The sequence below is a fragment of the Mixophyes fleayi genome, chromosome 4, assembly GCF_038048845.1.
Source record: "Mixophyes fleayi isolate aMixFle1 chromosome 4, aMixFle1.hap1, whole genome shotgun sequence".
Classification (NCBI taxonomy): domain Eukaryota; kingdom Metazoa; phylum Chordata; class Amphibia; order Anura; family Limnodynastidae; genus Mixophyes; species Mixophyes fleayi.
The window spans coordinates 159,512,833-159,525,927 of record NC_134405.1 but is presented as its reverse complement, the minus strand read 5'-3'; the positions used below and the strand labels follow the sequence as shown (position 1 = coordinate 159,525,927).

General features: G+C 37.2%; 1 protein-coding gene across 2 annotated transcripts in view; it reads right to left on the bottom strand.

Moving 5' to 3' along the window:
- The window catches only part of PCLO (piccolo presynaptic cytomatrix protein), a 239,553-nt gene that overhangs the window by 74,395 nt on the left and 152,063 nt on the right, over positions 1 to 13,095 (bottom strand). For both annotated transcript variants that reach the window (XM_075208696.1, XM_075208697.1), the window contains exons 5-6: positions 5,870 to 10,613; positions 3,509 to 5,508 (exon numbers count right to left, since the gene is read on the bottom strand). In XM_075208696.1, coding sequence (XP_075064797.1) covers positions 3,509 to 5,508; positions 5,870 to 10,613 — 6,744 coding nt within the window. The remainder of the gene's footprint in view (positions 1 to 3,508; positions 5,509 to 5,869; positions 10,614 to 13,095) is intronic.

Below are 13,095 nucleotides of genomic sequence, written 5' to 3'. Positions count from 1 at the left end.
TGGGAATGCCCTCCTGGTGATCCCGGAGCAAATGCAGCCTTTTATTATTGCAGCTGATAAACAAGTTCAGAAAACCCTTACAAATACAACCGTCAATTCATTTTTACATTACAAGTCAAATTAAAAGTCTTAGCGCATAATACATCAATTCATATTAGCAACAATTCATTTAGAAGTTGACAGTTATAGTGTTGTTGCCACTTTTAAAATGGCAACAGAAAAGTCTATAGAAATGAATTGGTATATTGCATTTAGCAATCAATTGTTGCTAAATGACCCAAATAATTGTGACGATCTCTGCACCTCCACAGAATTTTATTATACTCCTTCATTACTTCAACTGTAAAGAAAAGATCCTCCAAGAGGTGAGAAACTTGATATCAGTGCATATTGCTCCAGAAACCCTTCTTATCATAGAGAAATGATGGCTATTACGCAGAAACTTTGAGTTCAGGGAGTTAAGTATTGCTGGAGATTTCCATTCAGTATTATGATCAAGTTCAAGAATATCTACTCATTGCCTGTATCAGCTCAGATGAGCTTCAAATACTGCATAAACTGGACTTTTTTAATCCTAGTCCCTCACAAACCAAAACTGGCAAAGCTCCCGCTGAACCACTATCCGCTCATAACTCTAGAGTGCCCAGACATGAACAGACCATGGCAGATAAATATTATATAATCGGTGAAGCCCTGAAGGTCTGAGACTTTATTCTCTCTACTTGGTTAACTGCATATAACTAACAAATCTCAGGGCATTTCTTAGTGGAAAACTATGATCTGGGTCCCGTGAGTAAGGCCAACATCTTCCCGTTGTTATGACCATTTGAAATATGCATATAAAAAATAGGCTTCTCAGTTCTCCCTCATGTCTGGTTAGTCTATTATATGGAAAGTTAAAGTTAAGTCGATGATAGTAGGGGATTAACCTTGTATTTGTCTGAAATCACCATCAACACAAGTCAGTTACATATGTTGAAAAGAGATGATCGGGAGCTGGGGGTGTACATGCCCCTTTCGTGTCTAGCTAAGACCCCCTCAAGTACTTGTTTCAACTACAGCTGGCTCTACCTTCCTCTCTGCTGGAGAGGAGGTTGGCATCCAGTCATGTACACAAACGAATATGATATATAATTTTTACCCGTTTGTTTTTCAGTACCTTTTTCTTCCCCTCCCTGAGCCTCTGTATTTTTCTATCAGGACCCTTAATCTAGTGTTTTCTTATGCTTATATGTATTCTGTCTTGTATATAGATGGCAATTACAATTATTTCCTTAAACATGAAGGCTTTTAATTAGACATGATCCATCTAAAACACCTAGAACTAATATGTAGAAGTTTCCCATAGTATACCATTCATATGCTCTACATCAAAATAAAAGAAGGACTTCTACCCTTATCTCACACCATTTGTCCTTTAAGCTTTCAAGGGTGATCAACAATAAGCAAGGTATTATATAATATTTAATATTAACTTGGAAACTTAACACCCAGCCTATAACGCTAGTGAATATATATGCATCCAATATATGCAAATGCCAACATGCTTTCTTTAAAAAACTGCATGATCAACTGATGCACTGCCGCTCTGGGGAAGTGATCATAGCAGTGGATTTCACTCAGTTCTTATTCACAAATGAAATAGGTGCCCCACATTTGAGATCATCCCTAGAGTGGATCTGCAAGCTATGTTCATTCCTTTCTTGTCACCTTTTCGACCCTGCTGGTAGACTTAAATCATCTAAAATCTTCCCTAAAACTTGGTCAGATCACACAGCTGTGATAATTTGTCTGCCCAACACCACCCCCCAAATTCCAAGAAGTAACTGGAGACTTAATGAGTCTCTCCTCAGCTGTGCAGAAATTGTTACCCATTATCCAATAACCTAAAGAGATATTTTTAAGTAAGCAATTCATGAGATGGATCATTACTGCAATACTATAGAAGGTCCATAAGGGTGCAATAAGGAACTACCTGATCAGTATAGCTTCACACAATTACATAATCTAACTGAGAATGTAGAATCAGTTAACTGCTGACACTAAATTACGGACCCAAATGTCTATGAGGAATATTGTTTCTATTAAGAATTGTAACGGTAAGGGTAAGGTGACATATGATCTCATGAATATTTGAGGAGTTTGTTAATTATCAAAATATCAAACTTCATCCCTCAATATTGAATCACTGATCAGTGATGTATGATTTTTTTTATCCCATGCTTACATACCCAAACCCAAATTGCACTAGTATTCCTAAATATATGAAATTTTTACCAAAAAAGTCAGCTCGGTCACAGAGCAGAAATCTGGAAAAATCTCCTGGCCAAGATGGATTATCAGGAGTTTAATCTTTTAAACATATTTTAATTTCATACTTGTGACTAATTGCATCTTGGAAGCCAGATGTTTCCCCCATCTGGGCCAGGACCCATCTAGGCCAGAATTGTGGTAATACCAAAAGAGGGAACATTTTTTAATGATTTCTCTAGTTATAAACAAATATAATTATTAATTTGTGACCTCAAACTCTTTGCCAAGATACTTGCTTTTCAGCTTAATAGGTTGCTACCACAATTGTTCCATAATGATCAAGTGTGCTTCATGCTAGGTATGCAAGCCGGAGATAATAAGAGACTCACAATAGATTTAATCCATTGAGCCACTTTCTATAAAATTTTCACAGTACTACTATCATTTAGAAAGCATTTGATATGATATTATGGCTTTTACTCCCCAACAAAAATAGGTCTTATTTCAATGCTTAATAACCTCTTAATAGAACCTAAGAAACACTCTCATGCCAAAACATGAATCTGGATGGGGTACAGACCTTGGACCTCTGCTATCTGAGGATTTGTGGAAGAAGATAAGAGAGCGGATAGCAAGGGCTTATTATGTATTATAGATAGTACCATATTCTGACTAGATTGCATATATTTCTTCCCTTGGCCTCTCTTTATGGCTAAATGGATGTGGTTAAATTGGCTCATTCCACCATATATGATGGCCATGTCTCAAGTTTTGGGATGAGATTAAAAATTTGATAGAAAGAATACTAATTACAACAATCTCTAAAGTTCTGGAATGTAGCACATGTCATTCTGGGCTACAGAAGCACTTAAGACAAACCAGTATACCATATCCTTAAAGTTGCTAAATTGTGGCTAAGGACAAGTTAATTTTTCTCCCTTAAAACTGAACTAAAATACAATGATTCATTCTGTATAACATAAATTTGAAATACATTTTTAAGGTCACATACATATCTGCAAATAATTTTTATCTTAAAAAAAACTTATGATATTATTTTAATTGACATTTTAAAGGCGATGCTGACTACAGTGAAATGAAAAATGAATCATTTACAATGCTTCAGTAAGCTGTTTTCCATAAATAGTGAAAATCAGCAGCAGTTCCACTATAGTCAAATTAATCTGTCTGAATCAGCAACATACATTTCTGCAGAATTTAACATGTATTTAAAATGAAAGAAACAAGTTCTTACTGTGTATTCATCTGCGTATTGGAACTGTGATCTAGCAATGTCTTCTGCAGTTGGACTTAAGGGTTTTGGATCAGACATAGAGCGCTGCATGAGCTTTGCAGTTTTTGGACTTGGTGGTGGAATCTGTGCAATGTCAGTATGCGACTTGTGAGTGCCAGCATTATCCACCATTGTCTTCTCATAGGGAACAAAGGCAGATTCTAGGGCTTTACTAGGTGAAACAGGTGAAATTGGTGAATAAAGAACTTTAGGAGATTTTGGAGGGGAAGGGGCAACCTGCAGTGAGGAATCAGCCCGGAGATGAGAAGAATAACCTATCTCTAAAGGGGTTGGACGCCTTTTATCCTTTTGTGACATATCAGCCAGATACTGGGGACTTTGTGTATCTGAATCTGCTTCTGTTTGACATCCCAAACTTTCTCCTTTGTAACTCTTTTCTGGAGCAGAAATATGTTTAATTATTTCAACTTTTGAATCAACTTTTGCTCTAATGGAAGGTGTTCGTATTGTTCCCAGTGGCTCAGTTTGTACTGAAATTTCTGCAACAGTTTGCACAGCTATACTAGATACTTTGGAATATTGCCGAGATTTATCAACATCAGTGTTTCCATCAGTGTATTTTCCTGCACGTGACCTTCTTCTTGATCTTGTAGGTATATCCCATTCATCTTGATCCTCATCATCTGTTTGAACACTCGTATCAACACCCTTTTTGGATCTTCGTCTTCTGCCAGTATATCGATTTTCAGCTGCATCCTCATCATCAGTTTGTACTCCACTGTCAACTATTAATTTATAAGATCTTGGGTCGTCCTGTATACTTCCATCTAATTCATCATACATACCACACAGTCTTGGCATGGAACTTCTTTTCTTCAGCTGCCTTTCATCATTCATACCCATATCTTTTAGAGACATTTCTGAAGCAGAATTTAGTATACCCGGTCTAGAAATATACTGCGTAACACCATCTGATTGGACAGTGTACCAAGCTTCGCTAGGTGACATTTCAATGCCTGCAACTGCTGAAGTAGTTGCTGTGTGATCACCAGTCCAGAACTGTCCATCCTCTTTTGCTGAATATTGACCTTCTAATATCATTTGCTCAGAAGTTGTTGGAGGAGGCACATTTTCAGCAGAGTCATAACTGTACTGATACATCTGGCGCAATTTTTGTTCCTCTAACTGTTGATGAAGCTGCTGCTGAAGTTGCTGAATTTGCTCAAGATGTAGCTGTTGTTGAACCAGTGTTTCTTGTCTCATCATAAACTGAGCTTGTCTCTCCTCCTCTTGTTGATATAGCAAGTGCTGCTTCATAGACTGGAGTTCCTCAAGTTTTTTCTGAACCATTAAAGTTTCTTGCTCTCTGAATCTTTGGATTTCTTGACGTTCCCATTCCAACTCCTCAGCTAATCTCTGCTGTTTGAGTTTCTCCAGCTCTAGAAGCTCACGCTGCAAGTGAAGGTGCTGTTGCTTACCATCATCAGATGACATTATAAAAGGGGACTCATCTTCAGTCATTTCAGAGAATGATTCAGATTCTGATGTCAGTATAGAAACAAGATCAGCTTGTGTAGTGGTTGCAACTTCTGCAGGAAAAGTTTGTAAACTAGTTTCAATCACAGACAGTACATCAGTGATATCTCCTGTAGCAGAGGATAACATACTATACGTTCTAGGTAGTGGCTGAGACTGGTTTAAGCTTGAAATTGAAGCAACTGTGTCACTAGTTACGAAGCTGGATAAATCTTTTACTGTTGTACTGAAAATAGAGCCAGGCTGTGTGGTGATGGCAAATGTTGAGGGAATTGGACTGGTAACAGATGAATAGACAATTCCATTAGATGAACGTAAAACACTTCCCAAACCATATGGTGGAACTATGGAAGGAGTCATTCGTGCTTGTGAATATTGGGGGGTACTTATTCCAATGCCAGAAATTACTTGTCTTGTCTCTGGGTAAGGACCAGTAGTCTTGGTTTGGTAATCCAAAGTCTCACCTGAAAGTATAGGGGTACAGTTATAGTCCATTTCCTATAAACATTGGTGTTTGGTGGTTCGGAGAGCCATCCAATCTTGATGAAATAAATGGATAAAATAGCATGCAAATCTCCAGGTTAATGATTTACTTGGACAAGAAGCAAAATCATATTTGGGACATGCAGGCACATGCATGAACCTGTGAGCAAAACATATAAATAAAAGGGAAAATAAAATACACCTGTACTCCAAAATACTTTGCCACAATGTCCCAAAAATAAAAAAAAAGATAGAAAATAAAATAAAAATGTTATCCGGAAATGAGATGGGGAACACCATAATCACATTTCAAAGAAAGATTTGCTGGCACATCATACTGACCTGTAGTCATTTTCCCAGATGTAAGGTCTACAGCAACTTCAGCTATTCCAACTGGGTAATCAAAAGTATTTTTGCTTTTGTATAAAAAGAGTCCAGCTTCAGCTAAATTTGTGTCAGACATAGAAGGTTTCATGCCCCCAACACCCCTAAATCCTGAAATCCCTGAACGGTCATATTGATAATGGTCATCTCTGTAGCCAAAACGGTCTTCAGGTAAAGTTGTGGGTGGCTGTTGGGAAATGCAACTTCTTCCAAATGGTAATTTATATACCACATCACAACACACAGCTCTTCTGCCAGCAGTTAAATCTACAGGTTTATCATCTTCCACTATTTCAGTAATAACTGTTGATGTTGTTTCATCCACAGTTACCATTGTTCTAAGTGATTTTGTTGTGCTAAGATCAACTACTTCACCATCTACAGATTCTTGAGAGGTGGATATATCAATAGAGCCATTTGTTACACTACCTGAGGAGACCGGGAATGGTTTTGCTGTTGACCCTGCCACTGAATGTGCTGGAAAACCCAGGGATAAGTTAATTGGCACCTCTACTTCCATGGGAAATCCACCATTTTTCTCTTCATGCTGTCTAGAGGTTGTAAGCTTTAAAGGTGCCTTCATTGAATTTCCTAAATCAACAAGGCTCTCCAAACTTGTCGTATAACTCACAGTTGTTGAACATGTCATCATGGTAGTGGATTCACTGACCAATAACACAGAAGAAACTACTGGTGATTCAGTGCTAAGATTTACTACAGCAGGTTGGACAGCACTAATTGGTCGATTGAAAGCACAATGAGCAGCAGACTGGTGTTTTGTATCAACTGCTGTTGAAGAGAGGTCCATGCAGCTATCAATTTGAAAATCTGTACCTTTATAATCTATCTTGCTCAATGTGCGTAGATCCATTATATTATTAGAATCAGTAAGTTTTTTAATATGTTGTAACTGACGTTGCTCTATTGCTGTCCTTTCCATTGGAAAGTTATCTGGAATGCAAGTGAACTCAGAAACTGTGCTTTGAGGTAAAGAAACAGCAGTCCTGGTAACTTCTGTTTTTATTTGTGATAAACTGTTTAGATTATCTGATTGTTGAGCAATGGGTATTTTTTCTGCTCTACTGAAGTATTCAGAAGAAAACACTGTTTCTGTTGTTTGTGGAATTTGGTCAAGTATAGATGCCTGTAGAGGCCAACATGTTGTTGTTTGAATTGAATCACTGTCAGTTGGAGTACCAGGTTCAGATGGCAATGTAATAACAACATAGGTTTCTAAATTTGGTTTGGTTAACCTTGGTGAGGATTTATTAGAATGAGGAGAAATTGGTGATGTAGGAGATTGTAACTTGTACTCAGTGGTTGGGATCAAGTTTAAAGTCATGGCGGTAGATGAAGAATGTGAAGGTGTCTTTTGTTGTGCTTCTGTTTTCTTTTGCATAGCTATTGTGGGTTCAGAAAGCACCGGTTTTGTTGCTTTCTGAGGCTTAAATCCTTCCATTGGCTTATGACTAAATACTAATCCAGCTGGAATTGAAGATGGCTTTGGAGGAACAGGTGGAGGTGGAGCATGAGGCTTGGAAGTATTTACAGAACTGTTTTTAAATGACTGCCCTTCCTGAAATCCTTCAGTACTGGAACCAGCTGGAGCAAGTTTCGGTCTTGCTGTTGCTGTTGATGGAATTTTAGGTGCTGGCCTCTTCTTTGAATACACTGCTGGTTTAGGTGGGGCTACTGGAGGTAATGGTGGTGGTGGTGGAGGAGGTGGTGGGAGAGCAGAAGTGGTAGTTGTTAAAGGAACAGGAGAATCAGAAGAAGTGCTTCTAAAGAAGGACATTACCTTTGATGTAACTGATGGAGCTGTTGATATTACTGATTGCAATTTAGGGGCAGTGGTTATCGTGTCTGTAACTGCTGTAAAAGTCCCACTGTGCTTAGTTGACACTGGGCATTCAGTTGTCATTGGTGTTACATAGTTTCCTTGTGAATATGTAGCAGCAGTATAATTGTTCAGTTGATACCGTTTACTTTCCACTTCAGACACTTCAAAATTTGGACGGATTTCTGTTATTTTTGAAGGTCCTGTTGTATGCTGTTCGTTAACTAGTGAAAATGGTTCAGTTTTGACACTTGTGGTTTGAACATTATCAGGTACTGAAATTATTACATGATCCACAAGAGATGTATCAGTGACTGGGCAGTGTGTTGCAATTTGCGTCAATGGCAAAACACTTTCTGATACTATGGATTCAGATTTTATAACAGGGTGTTTTTCAGCGCCAGAAGATGCATTTGCACTGGAAGCACATTTTTCATTTACAAATGCTTCAGTGCTCTCTGAAACAAAACTATCACAGACTTTTTCTGTACCATAATCAATAACCGCATCATCTTCAAGTTCTTCTGCAGTAAAGTGTTGTGTTATTTTAACATCGGGAATAGAGTTTGCATTAATAGAGGATGACTCCATGAAATCAGAAGAATACATATTTTCAGTCATATGTGTGGCCATGGTAGTAGAAGATTTAAAATCAGATTTCATGCTAACCTCATTTCTAGGTTGAGTTGGGCTGGAGCCTGGTGTTAGCTGCATGTCTTCACATTTAATAAGGTCATACAATCCAGTATTAGGATCATGAGATGGGCTTTCTTCAGTGTTATCCAAAATAATTATCTCATGGCTTTCAGGTACAATATAGGAGCTTGAAACAATATCTTCTTGTTGTACAATGGAATGAAATGCGTCAGTTGTAATATCAATGCATATATCACTTGTAGAATTATTTTTTCGATCTTTCACTCTATGTTCAAATACATAATCTTGACCACTTAATACATTTGAATCCAAGTTTTCATCATAATTCTCTTCTACTAAAGATTCATAGATATAATCTTCAATTAACATCCCCCCATATAAAGGTTCCTTCTCAAAGACGTCCTCTTTTTCTTTCTCACTGTGATATAATTTAGCTTTATATAGAATTTGTTCATATGCCTCCTCTGCACTTTTTAGAGTTTTCTGCCCATTTTTGGCTTCTGTTACAGCAACATTAGTAGTTACATCTGTAGGAGAATACAATGATACTGAAGTAGGCAACTTGTAGACCTTTTGTACTTCTATTATCTTTTCAGGGCTTATTTCAAATCCTTCTGGTTCAGATTCAATACTAGGTGAATATTCAGAGCATGAGGACCTATGTAGTTCTTCCATTTCAGCAGCCTGGCGTAATTCTTCTGTTGGAGAAGCATCCTCAATAGGGGAAAGATTACTTGGAGGTGTCTTTGGTCTCTCTCTCCTTCTTTGAGCTCTTAGTTCATCTTTGTCTTTTTTGGATTTTTTACTAGAACCTTTTCTTTGTTGCTGCTCTAATTCTCTTTGCTTTTCCTGCTCTTTTAAAAGTTCTTCTTCTTCTCTTAATTCTTCCTCTTCAGAAGAGTCTTCAATAGTGGGCAGAACTGACCCATGAGATCGATGCCTAGCTTTCCGTTGCTGTTTGCTTTCTCCAGACATTTTCTTGTGACTTGGGCTACTATCACTGTCTTCATCCAGTGATGACACTGAAGTAGGTGATGTACCCGGAGTAAAACTTGAAGCATGTAGACTTGAGGATCTTTCCTCACGTGACCTATCTTCTGGAGAATCTGTTAAGCTTTCCATCTCCAACTCTGGTTCCTCATTATAATATAATATAGCAGACTGCTTGTCAGAGTCTTCAGGATATGTATTAGAGATTGTGCTATTTAACTCTATAGTTTTAAATCTACGGAGGCCTCCACCTCCACTTACTGAAAGCTCTTCATTTTCTTGACTTTTAGTTTCTCTGAATTTTGGCTCTGGACTTTCATCATATGTTTCCTCATCTTCATCCTCTTCATCATCATCATCATGCCACGAATGTCGTCTTATTCCATCCTCATCATAGCTTGCACTGCTTTTTTTTGTTAATCTCTTGCATTTAGCAGTTACGGCTTTTAATTTAGTTTCTTTCTTCTGACTTTCATTAACACTTATTTCTTTTAATTTTGTTCTTATAAATTCCTCATCTTCAGATCCAGATGCATCCTCATCAGCACTCATTTCAATAATCTGCTTGCGGATAAAATCTTCATCATCTCCAGATCCTTGACTATCATTATTTTTGAAGTCATCGCTACTTGATGATCCATTGCTAGTAGTTCTTTTTCTTTGTGGAACAGGTGAATTTTCACTCTCACTACTGTCATCTAGTGAATCATGCCGTCTGCGTGCAGACATATCTTTTGCTGAACTTACACCATCTTTTATAACGTTCCGTAGAGAAAAACCTTTTTTACCATTTTCTTCTAGTGTGTCTTCATCTTCTTCCTGAATATCTTCAAGCTCTTCTTCTTCTGAACTATAAGATTCTGGCGTGATTGGCAATATCTTAGTTTTGGGTCTGTCTTGTGTCTGTCCAGCATATTTTCCATATATATCATTGTTCTTTCTCAACTTTTCATCAGCAAGAACACTTGTTTGGGCTTCTAAAATTGATAAAACTGTACTTTCCAACTTTGCTAAATCTGAAGGGCTTGAGGGACTGCTCTCATGTGAAATTGACTCTTTTTTATTAGCTTCTTTATTCAAATCTTTTTCATCACTTGGTATTTGACTTGGTATTTCTCCAAGTGAACCAGATATACCATCTGATGAATAGCCTGTATCACTCAGGCCTTGTGGGCTTTTCTGTTGCTGAGAAGTTTCTGATTTGTCATCTTCTTTCTCCTATAAAAAAACAGAAAACAAAGTGAACGTTTCCATGTACCAAGCAGTAAATAATAGCCAATAACAAACATTTTTATTATTGACTATGTAACACTATGACAGAATGCTTCTAAACAACAATTAAACATAACTTTTGTTTTAAAACAAATTTAAAGTAATATTACTCCATGGTCAACGAAAATACCATACAAATCACCTGTTCTATAGCTACAGAGCACTCAAATGTCCTACTATACCCAGCCCAACTAAGGATTCCATGATCATTATCTATAGGAATTGAATGATTTGATGTCGGATATAGAATCCATCACTGTTCCCAAAATAAATGAGACATGATTCTGGTCGCTTACTCTTCATTTTGTTTTTCATTTACATTTTTCAATTTCTCTTCCTCATTATCTATCCTCACCTTATTGTCTGCACAAAATTGAGGTGAGCAGATGAGCAATGCACACATAGGCGTCATTTAGAGTTAGGAGCAAATCCAGCTAAATTCCACATTTTCACCTGGATAAACATCTTGAAATGCAAAAGGCACAAATGCATTTTTTTTTGCATGCAGGGAATATAGTGTCTGCTTTTGCATGTAGCACACAAATACTCACCAGCTTTATTTTAACTATGCAATTTAGTTGTACACCCCTCTCCCAACTATATATCTATCCACATATTTAGAATATGCCCCCCAACTCCCCTTCTGTGGGTTTTAAAAAGTCCAAAATTGTACACTTTACTGGATTTTTTTCTAACTTTAAATGAACCAGGCAATATCTATCAAAGAAAGGTCAATAGGCCAAGAACACAATTTCAAAAATCATTTTTGTACCAGTCTCTCTTAGAGAATCTATTGAAACACGTATTGCAGATAAAAAGTCCATGCATCAGAACACTGTACAATTATAGTATGTGAATTTTGCAGCTATTAAATATGGGACAAGCAGAAATATACAGTACTAGTGAGTGTAACAAAAGTCTACTGTTTTGCTTTAAAAAGATGGTATGTGTTAATAAACATGACAAAGCAAGCAGAGAAAGACAAATAAAAAAAACAACAATGGCGTGAAAAAAATCTAACTTTTAATATATGTTTTCTGTTTCAATATTGGCTACACAGAATCTATAAATTTGATTAAGAAATAATAAGGAAGGTTTTAGCACGGTGTTGTTCTTCATTTAATAAAATAAGGACTGAATTATTAGGGTATGAACATGGCAGTGCCCAATCATTTTAAGAAAAAACAGTAATTCAGTCTCCTTTAGACATTTTTGCAGTAAATATATGCCTAACCAAACACTATGTTTAATACATAAGTTTATGTGAGCACCATTTTCTGGTAAGCACTGACTTCTATGGCCCTGAACTAGTACTTTTTATAAATCAAAAGCACTGTGCTTTGTTAATAGGAAGCCTATATGAGATGAAACTAATATGAGAAACTCCGGTGTAAGCCTAAAACATTAAACTGCTTACATAAGAATCTGAAAAAGAAGCAGTATTGGATCATGACAAAAGCATCATCAGTAGGGTACACACAAATGGTCAAGAACATGCCTTTCATAGGTGCACCTTCTGGATATTCCAGTAGTGTCTACATCTAGATATTTGAAATATATGTGATTTTAGTGGAGAGGAAAGTGGAATATTGAAATGTATAAAAACAACATTTATTAAGACTTATTATTCATCACTTAGTGTGTGTGTGTGTGTGTGTGTGTGTGTATTTATTCAATATTTTCCAGTAATCCCATATTTACAATTCAGTGTTTATTACTTTAATTCAAAAACACAATTCATTTCTGTGTTAAATATCTTTTAACATGCTAAGAAGAAAAATTGGGTTAAAACAGTTCAACGCCCTTGATCTGCTAAGGTCAAACCCCAGGTCTGCACTGTCGCATCTGCTATTTAGCTATAGTCATGTCCACAAAATCTTAGGCTATGCCCGTTTTACTCAAGGGAAATATGGACGGTTTCATGTAAAATGTACATTTCCCAGAAGATTTTAACTGGCCTGCATTATCCCATACACATTAGGTGCCTCATTAAGATTTAGACTTTCAGGGGCAAAATTCTGCTTTGTTTAATTGCGCGTGCACAGTAAAACAATGTAGAATTTAGAGTTTTGAGTAAGTTGCACCCCCCATTCCTCTTTATGCCTGGAGAGGTTTGGTTTGGGGCTATCTTTACTATTGTAAAAATAACAAATGTAGCCTCCCAAAACATAAAGTATAACCAGCACCTGTTAGGGGAGCAAATGGCATAAGTTCCCCCCGCAAAAGTCACAACCAGCACTAGGCTATGCTAGGCACAGTGAGACCGGCAGCTTGAGGCTCCCCCCCTGTCAAAATATGAACCAAAAACAGCCTGGTCAGCATCGGGCTGAACTACTTAGAAGAATCAGTGTCTGACTCCCCATAGTGCTATTCAGCATGAGACTGGTTATCCCTAAGGCCTGGGGATGTGGGTGTTGGTGTAATGTCA